Here is a 17543-nt window from a genome sequence, read left to right on the forward strand (position 1 = left end):
AGGAGTTACTCTGGCTCTATACTCAGAAATCACTCCTGGCAGGCTTGGGGGACCATATGGGATGCTGGAATTTGAACCACCATCCTTCTGCATGCAAGGAAAATGCCTTACCTTAATGCTCTCTCTCTGGCCCCTCTTCTCTTCCATTTTCTTTTTCTATTTTTTCCAATAACTTTGCTTTCACTTATCTGGAAACAAATATATTATGATTATCTGCTACACTGAAAATACCTACAGGCATCAGGGATGTGGCTCACTGGTACGTTAGCAGGCACTAGGCATGTGTGCTCCTTTCAAGCTTAGGTAACACATCTGCATTTCTAGAATTTTTCAACTTAATAACTGATAAAGTTTAAAACACCAATCCCAAATGAGTTGAAATATTTAAAATGTGTAATGGTATTCAATAGAGCATAATTAAAACTAGGCTAATCATTACACCTGAAAAGTAGTTTTATTGGGGCCAGAGTTATAGTGCTGCAGGTAAAGCACTTGCCTTGTACATAGCCAATCTGGATTTGATCCCTGGCATACTATATGGTCCCCAAAGTATCCCTAGGAGTTACTCCTGAATGCAGAGCCTGGAGTAATCACTGAGCCCTGCCAGGTGTAGCCAAAAAAACAACAAAAAATTTTAAAGTCCTAAAGCTTTATTTAACTCCCCTAAATGTGAGCCCTGCCTTAACACAACAAATTCAAATTTATGAAAATTCTATTCTTCTGGTGATTCAAATTGTTATGACAAATAATTTGCCTAAAATATTAAGATATTCCCATGTTAATTTCATCATGAGAGTTAATACATATTACCTTCATTATACTATCTACTTTCTTATTCAAACCTACAAAATATTTTAAAATGCACAGATTCACAATTTTAATACTGGGTTAGTTTCTTGATCTATTACAGAGATCAAGAGTCATAAATAGAATAGCCTTACTTTAGGAAAAAAAAACACTGCAATCTACACTTTCAGTTATCTGATATCCTGAATCAACAATCTAAATAAAAATATTTCTGGAAAACTTTTTTCTATTTATTATTGGGCGAGAGTAGAGATTCTCTGAATACTTTTTGATTTGTTTTTGGGTCACACATTGTGATACCCAGTGCTGACTATGCACAGAGCCAGTCAGCACTGGGTATCACAGTGTGTGACCCACTGTACTCAGGGGTCAGTCCTGATGGTGCAGGGGAAGAAGGACCATATGAGATGCTGGGAACCTGATTAGCTGCAAGAAAAAACTGCATTAATCCCAGGATGATCTCTCTGGCCACTCTCTGAATCATATTTCTCAAAGTCAAATACTGAATTATTTTCATTGAAATAAAAAATATTCATGTATAAATACATAAATCTTTCCTAAAACTGAAAGAATGCACGGCAGCAAGTTAAAAACGGATTTTTATTTTAAGTGTACATATTATAAAATTTTGATTGCATGAAATTATTTCCCATGTAAAATTACTTGAAAAGATTCACAAGTACTTACATATATTTATATGATGCATTCCATCTCATTTAGTTAATACTATGGATACTTTTGGTCCTAGAGCTCTCTTTGTTTCCTCTCCTAACACTGAAAGGCAGAGCTTATGTGCCCTATGGGAGGACAAAGAAACTGTCTCTCCTTGGGGAGACCAGCTTGGTAGCGCTGTGACTACAGCCCTCAAATGTGAGTGAGAACCACCCAATGAGAACTTCCTGAGGATTTTTCTCTGTTACCTATCAACACAGGTTTAACTGCTAAAAAGCTATACCAATGTTACTTAATCATTTCTAAAGCCAATCAGGTGACATTAATATCCAGCTTCCAATTTCCATTCTTTGAAATATTTCTCCATGGTGCTCCTAGATTTGAAAGTGCCCACATTCACTGTTGGTATGATTTTCTTTGGCTGGAGCCACTGAACAAAACGCTTCATTTCCACGTAGCTGCTGTGCTCACTGTAAGGAATTCCTACAATCCAAGAGAAAAGGTATTGCCTATTAAATATCAAATTGACTTTTTTGAAAAAGGCACATGCCCAAAATAAAATTGCAAAGGAAAGCAACCTGGAAAATTTTTGACAGACTCCCTAGTGCTTTATTTCTCATGAGAAAAAAATGTTAATACCTTTTACAGTGAACAAAGACTAAAACCATTAAAATGATACAAAAGCTTTCTATTACTTTTCTATGTAGATACTTAATAACATGTATTTTAAAAGATTCTTATTTATAACTAGGTTTTATTCTTCTTAAAATAACTCTTCCCTATAAGCATCTGACATGCCTATGGATTTGAAAAACAATTCTAAATATGTTGAACTCATTTTTAGAAGCAGGAGACTCATTTTTAAAAGAGGAAAACAGAACTCCAGTCCTCAAATACTGGGCCATCAAAAGGAAGTGGAAGGAAAGAGGGGCCAGGGAAATAGTTCAAGAGATGGGCCACAGGATTTCTGGGTTGGAGGCATTCATGGTCCACCAAGTGAAAGTAACCCCTGAGGAAAGATCTGGGAGTAGCCTCTGAGCACTAGTCATTTTCTAAAACAAAACTGAGCAAACACAAAACAAAATCAAGAGCATTAAAATCCATTTATCTACTTGACTGCATATTAAGTACTGCAGGGAGAGGTTCTGTTCTGAGTAACCTAGGTTCTTTAGAGGTAGAAGACCAGGCACAAAATAAGGCAGATTCTAAAGCCTATGGCAAACCTCCTCCAGGAGAGAGAATGCCACCAAGTCTGCCACTCTTGCCATCACTGGTGACCCAAGGTCACCTTGCTTTCAAGTGCAGGGCTCAATGGAATATTCCACTTCCAGTTATAGGCCACATGACCCTTCACGAAGACCTCCAGTGTCCTTTGCAGGCCACTGATTCAACAAATGAAAGCCCTGAATAGCTGATGTCTATTCTGTGCCACTAGTCTCCTTTATATCACTTTACAAGGTACTAGAGATACAATTTCAGAACACTCACAGCAATTTGAAACTCTTGAATTGTTAAGGATTCTTTGTCACCTTTCTTGGATCTTAATTTTACAAAACTCTTTTCTCTTATTTTTTTAAAAGTAAAATAATTAGAAGCATGACAAGTAATCATTATACCATATATTGAAATGTTTCCTTTGGTCTGAGGAGTAACATCGGCTATACTAGTTAACTTATTAGAATGTGTCCATCCCGTAGGTCGAAAAGCCAAAATCTGATCATATTTGCCATTAAACTTCCTCAAATGATTCTGTAAGCCCTGTTAAATAAAAGCAGAATATTTACTTCATGTTTGGTGAAGACAGATTATATGAATACACAGAATGATTAAAGATCAGCATCGTCAGAGGGGATTTTCATTTGGAACACATTAGCCTGCAACTAACCTAGTGCTATGACTTCAAATCCATAGTTATACAAACTTATGTTCTGTCTTAAGGAAAGATGAGGCATCCAGGTAGATCCCCAGTACCCATTGTGGTCCCCCAAGCCCCACAGGAATGAACCCTGAACACAGAGCCAGAAGTAAACCCTGAGTACTGCTGGGTGTGCCCCCACAAAGGGGGCAGGAGTGATAGAACAGAGTGTAGGACACTTGCTTTGTATGGATCTGAACCAGGATCAATTCTTGGTATTTTGTATCACTCCTCAAGTACTGCCAGGGGTAATTCCTGAGTGCAGAGCCAGGAATAAACCCCAAAATCCTAAACTGCAGATGATTATATAATTTAATGAATGCAACTGTGTGTGTGTGTGTGTGTGTGTGTGTGTGTGTGTGTGTGTATACCTAAATCATTAGCAATGGCTATAAGGCAAAAAAGAGGTTTAAAATAATAAGACTACAAGTTATACATTTTTTTAATTGCAGCTTAATCAGTTGTGTACACACACACATACACACACACACACACACACACACACACACACAGAGTAAACATTCCCCTGGAAAAGTATTTGAGGGCTAAGTTCACTCTTGGTAAGTGACTCTACTACAACTACATTTCAAATGCAGGTAAAATGGGACTCCAGTTTATAATCATCATATTTCTGGTTCAACCTCAAAAGATCTAGTCTTAACAATTACCTTAAAATTAATTTGCATCATTGGGAGAAGGTGAACCAGGGAACTGTTCAGATCAGTTGTGATGAGAGAATTCATTTCTGGTATGTCGAGGCATTGTAATGTTTTGTATTTTTCTTGGGACATTCCCACCTTTGAACCTAAAACATCAGCAATGGCTATAAGGCAAAAAAGAGGTTTAAAATAGTAAGACTACAGGTTATACATATTTTTTTAATTGCAGCTTAATCAGTTGTTAAATAAGAATTTACCAAAGAGAAAGCATTTTTGACTCTTGTTATCTCAAAAAAGCTGAAAAACTCTGTGTGGATTGCATTTTGAAAAATAAAAATATTTTTAAAAGATAAAGGTCAGAAGATGTATTAAAGATGTATAGAATGGGGTGAAAGATCTGGAACTTAATTTGGAAGTATTGAACCCTTTTTGCTTCAGATCTTTGTTACTATTGCTTTGACATGGTCACATCTGTTGGTGCCGGTGTGAGCTCTACAGCTCTCCTGGATCTGGGTCACTTCCTATCTTTTTCTTAGGGTGGGGGTTTGGTTTGCTTTTGGAGCTACACCCTTTGGTGCTCAGGACTTACTCCCAGCTTTGTGCTCAGGGATCACTCCTTGCAGGGCCCCAGGGACCATATGGGATTCTGGGGGCTTGAACCTGGGTTGGCCTCATGCAAGGCAACTGCCTTCCCCACTGTGCTATCATTCTGGTGATCACATCTTATCTTTAAAGTTTGATAATATGTGACTATAGTGAGGAACAAATAGAAAAGTATTTTGCAAAACAGCAAAAAAACTATTTACAGGGCCTGAGAGATAGCATGGAGGTAAGGCCTTTGCCTTGCATGCAGAAGGTGTCGGTGGTTCAAATCCCAGCATCCCATATGGTCCCCTGAACCTGCCAGGAGCGATTTCTGAACATAGAGCCAGGAGTAAGCCCTGAGCGCTGCCGGATGTTGACCCAAAAACCAAAAAACAAAGCAAAACAAAACAAAAAAACCAGCAAAAAACTATTTAGATAAACTAAGTTTTAAAATTTTAACTATTCTTAAAAATAATCAGTTGGTGATTATTATCAAGAATGCAGTGATATGAGATGACCAGCCTTCAAATATTGTTAAAATATTGCTCTATAAACAAATGTAATTTTATTCTAAAATGATTTAATTATTAAAATATCTACCATAAACATCCTTCTCAAATGTCTCCATGAATTGAAGCCTTTCAAAATTTATGTGAGCCAAACTCTATGAAATCTCAATCCAATTTCAGAGGTAATAGTCAACCGTTTCAGGAAATAATTATCAAGTGTAAGAACAAAACCTGGGAGGGCTTTATGCAAGAAGAATCTGATCTTTATAAAATATGAATGTGAATTAGATCCAGCTACCACCTACCTAGGAAGACTTTCTCTTTTCCAATAGAGTAAGTGCCACAGACAACCAGCACCCGTGGGTTTAGAGTTACTGACTCAAAGGCAGTGTTGATGGCAAACTGGATAACCTCTTGCTGAGATGGAAAGGTGTACTCTGGGCTGCAGTAGCTGCCATGTGGAAATATGAAAAGAACAAACACATCATAGCATTAAGTCAGGATCTCTTAGGCAAAAACTTAGCAAAACTGCACACAATGGCAGACAGATATACAAATAGCACTGTTGTTATCTCCTGGGCTATGCTTATTATGTTCTTTGTTACCAGTTACTAGTGATTTCTGATAGAATTATGTTCTTTTCAATATACCTTTTCCATTCTATTGCTTTTATCACCTGAAGAAATAGACTATTTTTTTCTTAGGATCATATCTAGCCAGTCAGGTGGATTAGCTATAAAATAATGCTGCCACTTTGTATGAAAGTCATTATGAAAGAAAATACCATTGATGATTATTTTTGGAATAAAGAACTGGCTTGGTGGAGGGAGGTAGACATTGGTGGTAGGATTGGCTCGATTCATTATATGTCTGAAACACAACTATGAAGGACTTAGTAAATCAAAATGGTTCCAATAAAATAAAATTTAAAAAAAGAACTGGCTTAGTAAATTTTTTTTCTAAAAATAGTGATGAACAAGAATCTAGTAAAGTTGGGGCCAGAGAGATAGCATGGAGGTAAAGTGTTTGCCTTGCATGCAGAAGGTTGGTGGTTCAAATTCTGGCATCCCATATGGTCCCCCAAGCCTGCCAGGAGCGATTTCTGAGCGTAGAGCCAGGAGTAACCTCTGAGCGCTGCCGGGTGTGACCCAACCCCCTACCCCCCAAAATCTAGTAAAGTTGTTTTAAATGAAAAGCTAAAGCTGGGCCCGGAGAGATAGCACAGCGGCGTTTGCCTTGCAAGCAGCTGATCCAGGACCAAAGGTGGTTGGTTTGAATCCCGGTGTCCCATATGGTCCCCCGTGCCTGCCAGGAGCTATTTCTGAGCAGACAGCCAGGAGTAACCCCTGAGCACTGCCGGGTATGGCCCAAAAACAAACAAACAAACAAACAAACAAACAAACAAAAAGAAAAGCTAAAGCTAATCCATCTTTTCTCCCAAAAAGTTAATTATATATTTTAAAAATAGTAGTATAAGAAGGAAACAAAACCAATTTAATCTACTCAAATAAAAACGTGCAAAGAAAAATTGAAATAAACTATTTTAATTAAAAAGACCATTAAAGCCATTAAAATAGTCTTACTATTAATTATACATATATGAAACAAAAAACTAAGTAGATTTTACTAAAAATGCTGCAAGGTACAAACACTAAAAATACATTTCTCCCCAATTTTCAAAATTGTTTTTGATGGTTACCCAATAGAACAGAAAAAAACTTAGTTTTTTCTCCTATAAATCCACAGATATTCAGAACTGTATATAAAATAGATCTAAATAACAACAACTAATTAAACATTCTTAATTTATTAAAATTTAGGATTTAAAGTACCATAAAAAATTTGGCTATAGTGTTTGAACTGAATAAGATCATCTTTTGATAAAATATGCCAAACTGATTTCCTGAAACGGGCTGAAAAGTTAACAGGATCTCTGGAAATTCATTAAGTATTTTTTACATTTATAATTAAAAAATAAAGGCTTATACTATTGTATTTTTAGTATTGAGGAATTCAAGATTGTCACTTATAAATGGCTTTTCAAGAAAAGAACAGAGTAGGTTTAAGTACTAAGCATAGAAAACACTTTCATAATTGCACTTAATCGCTAAAAGAGTAACCTAAAATGGTGTCTTCCTAAACTCTGTCCCCCAACTTTTATTCCTTTCTTTCAATAACAAGAATTTTACATAAATCCTATTTTCAAAGGAAAATCACAACAAAGATCATTTTGAGTCAGTCAGTGAAGACCTGGGTTCCCAATTCTGTTCTTAAAATTCCTTCTTCTTTGACAGGAAATTCTTTGACAGCATCCAGATGGTCTAATCCCAGGTGATTTCTAACACACAGAAAAAATTCCTAACACCATGTGGAGAGGAAGTAAACAAACCAAGCCCTTCTTACTTACGTGGTATCTAAATAAAGTGTGTGGATTCTCTGGTCTGCAAGCAGAGAGCGTTCCATGGTGGGGTCAGCTCGGAAGTCACCCGTGTGCAAGATGACGTGGCCATTGGAAAGATGAAAAAGGATCATGACAGCACCTGGACAGCTGAACACACACAATTCAAGAGGGATTTTTGAAGGCATGGCGCCTTACAGGTTTAAAATATTGTGCTACACAACTGTAAAATACTGCTAATGATAGGACCCGTGAATACAACATTGAACCACCACAACCCACACCAGTGTGACCATCTTCCCTCCATCACTATCCCCAGATTCCCTTCCCCCCATCTTCTCCCATCCCACCAATAAACAAAACCTAGTTTAATTTAACATCAAGACATGGGATTATCTGACCACAAAGCTCAGTTCCAGAGGTGAGGTCTAACATGAGGACATTTATATCATTTAAGAGAGAAAAAAAAAAGTCAGCAGGGCTGGGGCTCACACTGGTCATGTTCCCAGGACAGGCCTCTCCTTAGGCCTAGCCCATGATTGGCTTTTGGGGGATCAGTTCTGAGTCATCCCACAGCTCCTGATAAGAGTATAAGGTGATGAGCTTGCAGGCAGTTACTAGAGTGAAAGTTTGTGTTACCAGTGTGATCTGTGGGGAAAGTCCTGGAGTTTGAGCCATGGAGGTCAGTCAGGTGGTGCTTCCTGTGCCAACAACTGACCCACAGTCAAAAACTGACACCAAAGCTCCATGGAGCAGTGCCCATGGGAACACTTCCCATGTGCTGCTGGGAGAATCTAGAATCTAGCACATCTCTGAAACACCACAAGCTGAGCAGGCCTGGACATTTGTCCCAGGGCTCTCCTTTTGCCATTGCCCCCAATTACCTCTGCCCTTTGCTGACTTGAATATATTCTTTTATTGAGATAATCTACCACACCATGAGGACCACAGCTTTTGTGGGTCTTCTAAGTCCTGCTAGAGAACCACTGCCTAAAGGTGGCCCTGGGTGACTGTTTGTTTACAACAGTTTGGTTTCACCCAAAACAAAGATTATCCCTGATTCCTTTGTTTGTTTACAATTTGGTTTTACCCCAAAGCAGAGATTGTCTTACATGTAAACCTGGGCAGGACTGACACTGACACAGGATAACCTGAACTATCTGCCCTTACTCTATTCTTACTCCCCAACCTGGGGTGGTCTCAATACTCAATAAAAAAAAAAATGACAGTTATGGGAAGCAACTAGCTCTTGATAAGAGGTAGACTGCCAGACTAGATGTATTTCACCCTCAGCCCAGGGTTGAAAATACAGTGTGTAAGGTGATTTTACAGGTAACGATGTGGCCACAGGGTTTGGAAACGATTGCCAGACACACAACGCATTTACTATGAATCTGAAAAAAGCCTGAGAGGCAAGTGCATTTGACATTTAAAACCTTTCCCTTAACTCCCTGCTTCAAACCTTTAAACCTCAATTGTTTTCCCAGGAAATTATATCAAAATTTCATCCTCCACAACCTCTTTCAGAAAAGGGGAAGGGAAAGAATACATGATGAGATCAACCTTTCATTGATTTGTTGATATCGAAATCCGACAAAAGCATTACAAAACACTCCAGAACAATACCCATCATGAAAACACACTAGATCTAGATGTTGTTCTGATAAGAAGGTTCTTTTTTTTTTTTTTTTTTTTGGGCCACACCCGGCGGTGCTCATGGGTTACTCCTGGCTGTCTGCTCAGAAATAGCTCCTGGCAGGCACAGGGGACCATATGGGACACCGGGATTCGAACCAACCACCTTTGGTCCTGGATCGGCTGCTTGCAAGGCAAACGCTGCTGTGCTATCTCTCCGGGCCCGATAAGAAGGTTCTTAAGTAACCATTCCCAGACATTTTTCTTCGAAATGTTTGTAATAGGCTTTTAGTAAAGTGACTTACTGATTAGCGTCAAGTAGAACAACACTGACACCATTCACTATACATTTTGTGTTCATTGGCAACGCATGGATATATTGTTCTTGCACATGAAGTTTGCTCTTCAACAAATTGCCAGTTATCTGAAAAGCAGAATGTGCTTATTGCTGACACAGAAACTAAAGGCTTCTACTGTATCTAGTTTAGAACCCAGGCAACTTAATGCCTCCCCAATTCTCTCACTTATATTTCTGCAAACCTTTCGGAACTTCCTGAACTGATGGTCACCATTCTACTTAAATACTGTCACTGGAACCTCACCTGAGATGTTCTTCACTCTAGCTTGACCAGCACATGCTAGAGTTCCCTAGCATGAACACCCTAATGACCAGCCTCTGTCATTTCTGCAAAAATCAGAAAAAAGATTCTGACAGAATCTATTGCCATTTCTCATCTTGTGGTGAGCAATTCTGAATTCTCTAGAGTCTAGAGTGGCCATGTCACCTGTGCCTCTTATACAAATGTTCCATCCACTGAAATGCTTTCCTCCTTTTTCTCTCTGCTTGCTTTCAGAATAAGGTAGATTGCATTTCCATTCGGGCCCAGCCAATAATTTACTCCAAACCTCAATTACTTCATTGACACAAAGAGGATTATACAAGAATGCTGTGAGAATGAAATGGAATTGTTGCCTTGATAGGGGTATATTTTTTTTATTTTTAGCACTTAATTCAAGATATCTCTTTCATGACATTTCCCCTGACTTTCTCCTAGACACAGCAAAACATTCCCTTCTCAATCTCCAGTATACAAGTATACCATCATGATGTTTTTTATTTATTTTTGTTTTTTGGGCCACACCTGGTGATGCTCAGGAGTTACTCCTGGCTATGCACTCAGAAATTGCTCCTGGCTTGGGGACCATTTGGGATGCCGGGGATCGAATCAAGGTCCATCCTGGGTCAGCCATGTGCAAGGCAAGTGCCCTACGTTGGGCTACAGCTCTGGCCCCAGTCACTGTGCTGCTATTGATGAAGATTTTCCCTTAAGTTTCTTAGCTCCTTGGAGTTAGGTATTCTGTTTCAAGTGTCTTTTAAGACACTGAATAAATATTTATTAGGAGAAACTTAGGTTCAGTACACTCAGAAGCAATTTCCACATAAAAAAGCCTTTCTCAAAAACCTATAGTAACTACTGACAGTGGCACATTTACTTTTAATTCCAAGTATCTGACCTCTTTTATCTTATCTAGCAGAACGACTGCTCTTACTATCACTGAAATTAAGTTTTCAAAACCAGTTGCTTAAAGTGTGTTCAGAATGTAGAGCCTAACTACTTACCTGGCTGCAATAAATTGGAAAGGTGAAGGTTCTGGACAAGCCAGCATAGTGGTCGGAATGGAAGTGTGTGAGGAAATAGGCCGTGCAGCCTTCAATCGGTCCATACTGAAATGCATCCACTGAAAAGCCAGTTCCTGCAAAGACAGTAACATCCTAGCTGCTTGAGCAACAGCCAACAAAGCATGGGGAAAAATCGGGACTCCCTCCCCTCATTTTCAACTTAACCCTATTTGTTGTTGTATTGTTTTTGGAGGGGCACATCAACTGTACCTGCCAGGGCTCGGAGAACAGAACACAATTTGTCAATTGGGAGTGAGGAAGAAAATAGTGTCACACCTCCAATGGGACAAAAATGGTTAAAGAATGGTTAAATCATTTAAATATTACTCCAGGTCTATAGCCTGCTAACAGGCCCCAATAGAATAGTAGATAAAAAGTTTGCAACATTTTGTATTTCATTGGAGAGCTAAAGGCAAGGATGTAGGCAAGGGAGGGAAACAAGCAAAATAAAGTATCTCAAAAAATTTCTAGAAAAGTAGTAAGGAGAGGGTGCTGAACAGTAGTAAGGGGAAGTTTGAAAATTATTTATGACAGAAAAACCCAAATGTGCCATTAGTAATATGCAACAAAGTAAGCAAAGGTTCACAACTTAAGAGTCTTATTAGCACAGAGAATTCTACTTCTAGGCCCACATAAAGTGCAAAATGTAAAAATAAAATTACTCAAAGCAAACTTAGTGTTATGATACATATATTATTCTCTACATGAATATTTTGAACAAGCCATAGAAAACCACTTAAAAACTTTGAAGTCAAGTGTATTTTGGCAGTGTTAGTCCTTTCATAAGAGTAAATGGCTTTTTTATATTAGATTCATTTCATAAGTATTTTCTTGAGAAATCATAACATAGAGCAAACCACTTACTATTTAATATGGGTAAAATATGGGGTATCCCAAGCCAAGTGTTACCCTGTGGTCCCAGAACCTGCCTAATCTTACTGGGAGTGGCCACGTCCTTTAGTCTGTGAACAAATATAAAAAATAAGGGCCTAAAAGACCTAATAGGAGTTGAGGCACCAGTCTTGCATGCGTCCCACCCTATATAAAGTCCACATCTAGTTCCTGACTCACCGGAGTGATCTCTGAGCCTGGCTGGTTGTGGCCCAAATACTGCACCCCCCTCAATTACTTGGCGTAGATTAGGACAAATGCAATCTGTGGTACTTTCCCTGTCTGAAGCTACTCAGTGCATTTCTTTAAAGTCATCAGAGAAAGCCTTTGATTAAAGTCCTACCTGCTTCCGGATTATGCTGCTCTTTACTAATCTGTCAGATTTGTAACCTACCTAACTAGTATAATGTCTTTCAGACAGAAATTTTAGTCAGTTTCCTGAATAAAATGAAGAAAAAATATAGGGAAAGGAAAACAAAAACAAAAAACAAACCCTGTACTACAGGTTAATAAGTATCATGAAGAGCATCATGAAGAGCAGAGGGAACCCAAATTTTTTGTGTATGAGCAACAGGGGTAATAGCTAATACAGTTTAAAAACTGGGCCCTGTTGATGTATTAATACTTCAACTTACCAGGTATTTTCTTATAGAAAGGACATGTCCTTTTTCTTAATTCTCCCGCATTATATGACTCTGGAGCTTTCATGTTTCTTCTCTGCATTCTGCCACCAGTTGATTTTATCAGGGCTTTGTCTTGGCTTAAATGGACAGCTTCCAACTCTGTCTCGTTCATTAGGTCTGTCTTCTGAGAATCTCTTCCTTGGACTGAATCTGATTTTTTCCGTCTCTTTCTTTGATGCTGTGACCTCTGACTAGGTAATTCCAGGCAACTTCCATTTAAAGTCTTTCCTTCAGATTCTACATCACTCAATGATTTTTCTGCTTTCCTCTTGTGTTGCTGAGATCCCTTTTTCCTAGGACTCACAACTGGGTTTGAGTTCTTCCCCTCAAAGACACTGTCCCCTGGCACTTGCTCTTCCTTTTTTTTGGGTGGTAACCCAAAATATACACCGATATCCATTTGCTTCATTGCCTTGGTAGATGAGTTGGTTACTGCCTTACACTTGGAACCAGAGTACACTGTTTGCAGAGACTTAGAGGCAGTAGGTGTGTTGGGAAATGTCTCTCTATTTAAGGCTGGGCCGTTCTTGCTCTGAACACTGTCTGGTGCCTTTCTGCAGGAACATGTTGAGGCTGTAGTATTATTCCTAACATTAAAGGGCTGACTTGGAATCTCCCTAACTCTGCTTTGGGTGAGAGGGAAAACTAGACCCCCTCCTCTCTGGCTATCAGATCCTTTTAACATTTCACCCTTAAGTAAGGGAAGAGAAAGCTGATTGTCGTCAGCTGATACTTCAGTTAGCTGTTTCTGTTTATTTGATTGAGATGACTGAAATTCTGGTTCAGCAAATTTTTCTTGAGTGTCTTGATAATAAGAACTAAGACCCTGAACTAAGGCCGCTGGTAATGACAGAAAATCCTCCTCCATATCTGCTGGATCATGACATGAAGAAAGACTCTCACTTTGGAAAAGTAGTGGAGAAGAGTCCCTGTGAGTGCTGTACTCAGGCAAGCCTTTACTGCATTCATTCTGAATGAACAAGCTATTCACTTCTGGATGGTTCTCCTCCTGGCTCAGTATTAAGGGACAAGGACAATTTTTAACCAAAGAAGAACGGTCATCTTCTCCTAGGCTGTCATCTTTAGAACTCTGCGTAAAAATCAGTTCCTGCTGGGAATCATCCACAACAGTGATCCCATCACTTTCCTCATCACTTAGAAGAGGTGAATAGGAGATTCCATCATTGCTCTCATCATTTTCTGGCAAAGACACATGTATTCGTTCTGAGCTGTGTTGGCTGTCTAATTCCTCAGCAAGAAACAAACTCTCTCCTCCTCCCAGTTTGTCATTATTAACATGTTCTGTAAGTGGTGGGACTTCTTGGGACGTTGTGTTGTTCATCAAAGTGGAAATCTCCGTGGAAGGCAGACCTTTTCTTAGGCATGCTGGGGCTACCTGTGAAGGAGTAGCTAGGAAATTTTTGAGATCTTCGGTTGGTTTCTGACACGGGGACCATTTTTCCTCGGGGCTACAAGGCAAGCCCGAGTCAGTCTGACTGAAAGTACCAGCAGCTGGGCGCCAGGGGCTGCCGGGAGGACTACGACTTGCTCTACTCTGAGCGAGCAGGAAATGAGTGTATCTCTTGTAATGAGAAGGAATTGTTGAGGTACATAGAAGACCATCTGGGCACTCTGAAAATGAAAGATATTCCAAATTGTTAGGGATTGAAAATGCAGACTATGCTCCACAATACTACCCAACTACCCATTTTAAATAATAAGTCAGACTGCAAAGGCATTAGTCCTACTTTGAAGCATTAAATAAATTAGTTTTGCAATCCCTTTTGCCCAACAAATGTAACATGGGAGGGGTGGGGTTGGTGAATGAGCTCAGTATGCATTTCTTGGATTTGTTATGAAACTTATTTTGAATTAATTTTTATTCATTGTGGCTCACAAACCTTTCCTAGTGGTTAATTTTTTTTTTGCGACCTTTACATTCAGTTACATGACTCCATGTGGCCCTTTGACCCCCTTGACTAGTCAACAGTTATAGGACTACCAAAGGTCAACATAAAATAAAGTCAACCAGTATAAGTTTGCAAAGTGTAATTATTATTTCTAACTCAATCCAATTTCTTTTCTTAAAAGAAAACTTTTAAAGATTAACAGAAGTCCCAAGTTTGATCCTCAGTAACAGCTAGTCAAAAATAACTTCATTTTCCCTCAAATGATTCTTACAAATATAAGTTCCTTTAAAATGCATATCTAGCTTGGAATATCCTTATTAAAAGCTAGGAACTGACACAATCAATTTCAGCAGCTGGTCAGTTTCAACAGCCAGACTATATAGAATCAAGACTGGTACTGCTGTCAAAAAAACTTTCTGTAATCATCTCAGTATATATTTTTGGAAGTTAACATCCCAACTTTTCAAAGAATGATTGCCCATCCCCACAAAAAAAGATTTACATTACAGAAATACTTTGCTTAAAACCACTTAAAACTGCTTAACAGAGTCTCTTATTGAATGGAGTTCAAGAGCCAGTCCAAATTCTGCTCAGTTCAGTCATCGGAAAACCAAAAGAAAAATCTCTCCGAGATGGATTCACCTAAAATAACATTTACCGTGAAATGCTCACAATGGGATTCCCAATGCGTTTTATTTCTTAAGCTACTTTAAAGCAGATCAATAGTATGTCAAGGGCATTCAGTTTCACACTGTTACAAGAGGCAAATGCACTTTTTAAAAAGTTAGTTTGCATCTTCATATATAGTATTTAAAAGAAGACCTGAGGATGAGGGAGATTGCTTTAAGGGCTGGTGGGCACCCTTTGCTTGCCAGGAAAACCTGAGTTTAATTCCTAGCACTTAAGATGCTCTGAACACAGCAGGAAGTAACCCGCCCCATCCCACCAGCATCACACTGGGAATCCTCTGAGCACCAGAGTGTACCTCTGGTGCCCCTAAAGCCCATCTAGGAATAACTTTGTAAATCATGGTGCTTTAATAAAATAACATTTAAAAATAAAGACTTAAATGGTTTGAAAAAACAAAATGAGAACCACATAGCAAAATGTCTTCTGAATTAAAGTTACCATGAAAAGCAAATATATATTTTTCTCCCATTTTTAAATTTTTCCTATGAAACTGTAGGGTCTACTTTTCTTTCTGTTGTTTGAAGCATGGTGATTTATGATCCTGTTAATGATAAGGTGTTGAATTAATTCATTTAATTGATACTTCAATAGGGTTTCAGATCAATGTGTATTTGTCACCTTACCTATTTCAGAGGTGGGTGGAGAATCCAAACACTCAAAAGTGTGCCATCGAGGAGTCTGACCTAGCAATGAGGAAAAGGGCATTTGGCAGTTGGGACAGTATCCGTCATAAACTGGACGACATTTTGGTAATCTCTGCTTGTTCCTGGGTGTACGAAGGCGTTTTCCTGGGGTGGTCACCTCATCCTGAGACTGTGGGATGCTGTCTTCACCACTACAGTTCTGACCAGAAGCTATTGAATTCTGACTAGCCGTTTTTTCCAGGCACATTTCGGGGACCACTAAAGTCTCTTGGACATCAACTCTGCTTTTTTTATTTCTCTTTCTTTTTGATTGGTTTGGCCCATCTCTTGTCTTTGTCACAGATTTTGGAATATTCCCAGAATAGTTGTTTGAGTGCACTGGTTTTGGTTTTCTTTTGGATTTATATTCCCAGAGGTCTTCCTCCAAAGTAGTGTCTTCCAACATGGCAAAATGACTTTTGTCATTTGAGATGCACCAATTGTCTTGAGTCCAGTTCTTGTTATAGTTTTTTTTAAGTGAATTATTTTGTTAAAAACAGACAGTAACCCCAAAGTGCCGCTAATAAGATGGGGTCAAAAGTCCTAGATATGACCATATTGGCAAACTACAAGTTCGATGCCTGAGAATACTTGCTGTTCCATTTAAACAACAAAATTAAGAGGACCCACCACAGGGGTAGCATTTGAGTTTTCCATTGTGACTGTTATCTCACTCAGCTGATCCTGGCCTTTTCCAGGATTTGGTTCATAAAAATATGAAACAGTTAATATTTTGAAAATCAAGTCCACTTAGGAAGTATGGGCTTAAAAGCTTAGTCTTTGAACAAACACTGAAAATCGGTTTATAAAGTGCATGTTAATTGGATAATTGTGCAAATAATTCACAAACCAGCAGTCCCTGGGCAACTGGCTGTTCAGGGGGTCCTTCCAAATACTAAAAGAAAACCTGTTAGTTCCACCATAATCAGAGGTTCGGGATTTGTAACAAACTTAACCACTTTTTGTCGTTGGCTTCTTCCTGGATATTCCACAACTTTAGTTTCTTGCATGAATCCAACCTCTTCCTCCAGCAGCAGTGAAGCAACTGCACGGTGAGCAAACACAATATAAATCATGGGAATTGGTGCTAGCACTGGCGCCACTAGGGGTCCTGTCTAGATGCACCCGGACTTCTCTTATCCAGCCCCCAAACCTACTTACTCTCTGATACCTGCCCCTGTCATTTCCCTACTGATTGTACCTTTGGAGGGGGGGGGGCTTAGAGGGGGCCTCAAATGGTTTCAGAGCAGGCACAGCAAGGGAGCAACTGGCACAACGTGGCCCCTGCCATCCCTCCCAATTAAAGCCTCGGTGCTCCTCACCCCTAGCACCCGCGCCCCGGCTGGCTCAGATGAGCAACATGCAGCTGCTTCTGTTCCCGGGACCAGTCCCCTGCACACCCCATCCCGCAGCCGAAACATTCGCGGCCGCACTTTCAGCACGCGGGGTGGTAGGGTGGGCCACGCCGCGCTGGCTCGGGACAGCCACAGGCCGAAACTCTGAGTATCCAAAGCTATTTTTGAGCACAACATCCCTTCCACTTTTTTTTCTTTTTACCTTCCTCTTCTTGGCGGGAACAGCTAGCTTCCTGCTCGCGCGCCCCACCTCCCCGAAACTAGCCTGTGTCGAATCTTGCGAGACGGTTGCACAGCGACACATGCCAAACAGCTGCAAACTCCACGCGTGCCGCGCGGATTTGGGGCATTCTTTTATTTTATTTTGTTTTTTTGCTTTTTGGTTCTCCAACCCGCCAAATTCGAAAGTCTTGGAATTTGGGGGATGTGTGTGTCTTGGAGACGAGGGTCCCTCTTGGACCTCCAGGAAG

The 17543-nt window shown here is 39.6% G+C and overlaps 1 protein-coding gene across 1 annotated transcript; it reads right to left on the reverse strand.

Moving 5' to 3' along the window:
- Positions 1–1393: 1393 nt before the first annotated feature.
- DCLRE1A (DNA cross-link repair 1A) lies at positions 1394–16164 on the reverse strand. Its single transcript, XM_049764414.1, has 9 exons — positions 15659–16164; positions 12388–14067; positions 10802–10935; positions 9486–9604; positions 7555–7695; positions 5453–5598; positions 4063–4217; positions 3096–3237; positions 1394–1962 (listed from the first exon to the last, which is right to left on the reverse strand). Exons 1-9 carry the CDS (start codon positions 16122–16124, stop codon positions 1802–1804), a joined length of 3144 nt encoding a protein of 1047 aa, XP_049620371.1. The 5' UTR covers positions 16125–16164; the 3' UTR covers positions 1394–1801.
- Between the last annotated feature and the right edge of the window lie 1379 nt (positions 16165–17543).

The sequence above is a fragment of the Suncus etruscus genome, chromosome 17 (assembly GCF_024139225.1).
Source record: "Suncus etruscus isolate mSunEtr1 chromosome 17, mSunEtr1.pri.cur, whole genome shotgun sequence".
Taxonomy (NCBI): Eukaryota; Metazoa; Chordata; class Mammalia; order Eulipotyphla; family Soricidae; genus Suncus; species Suncus etruscus.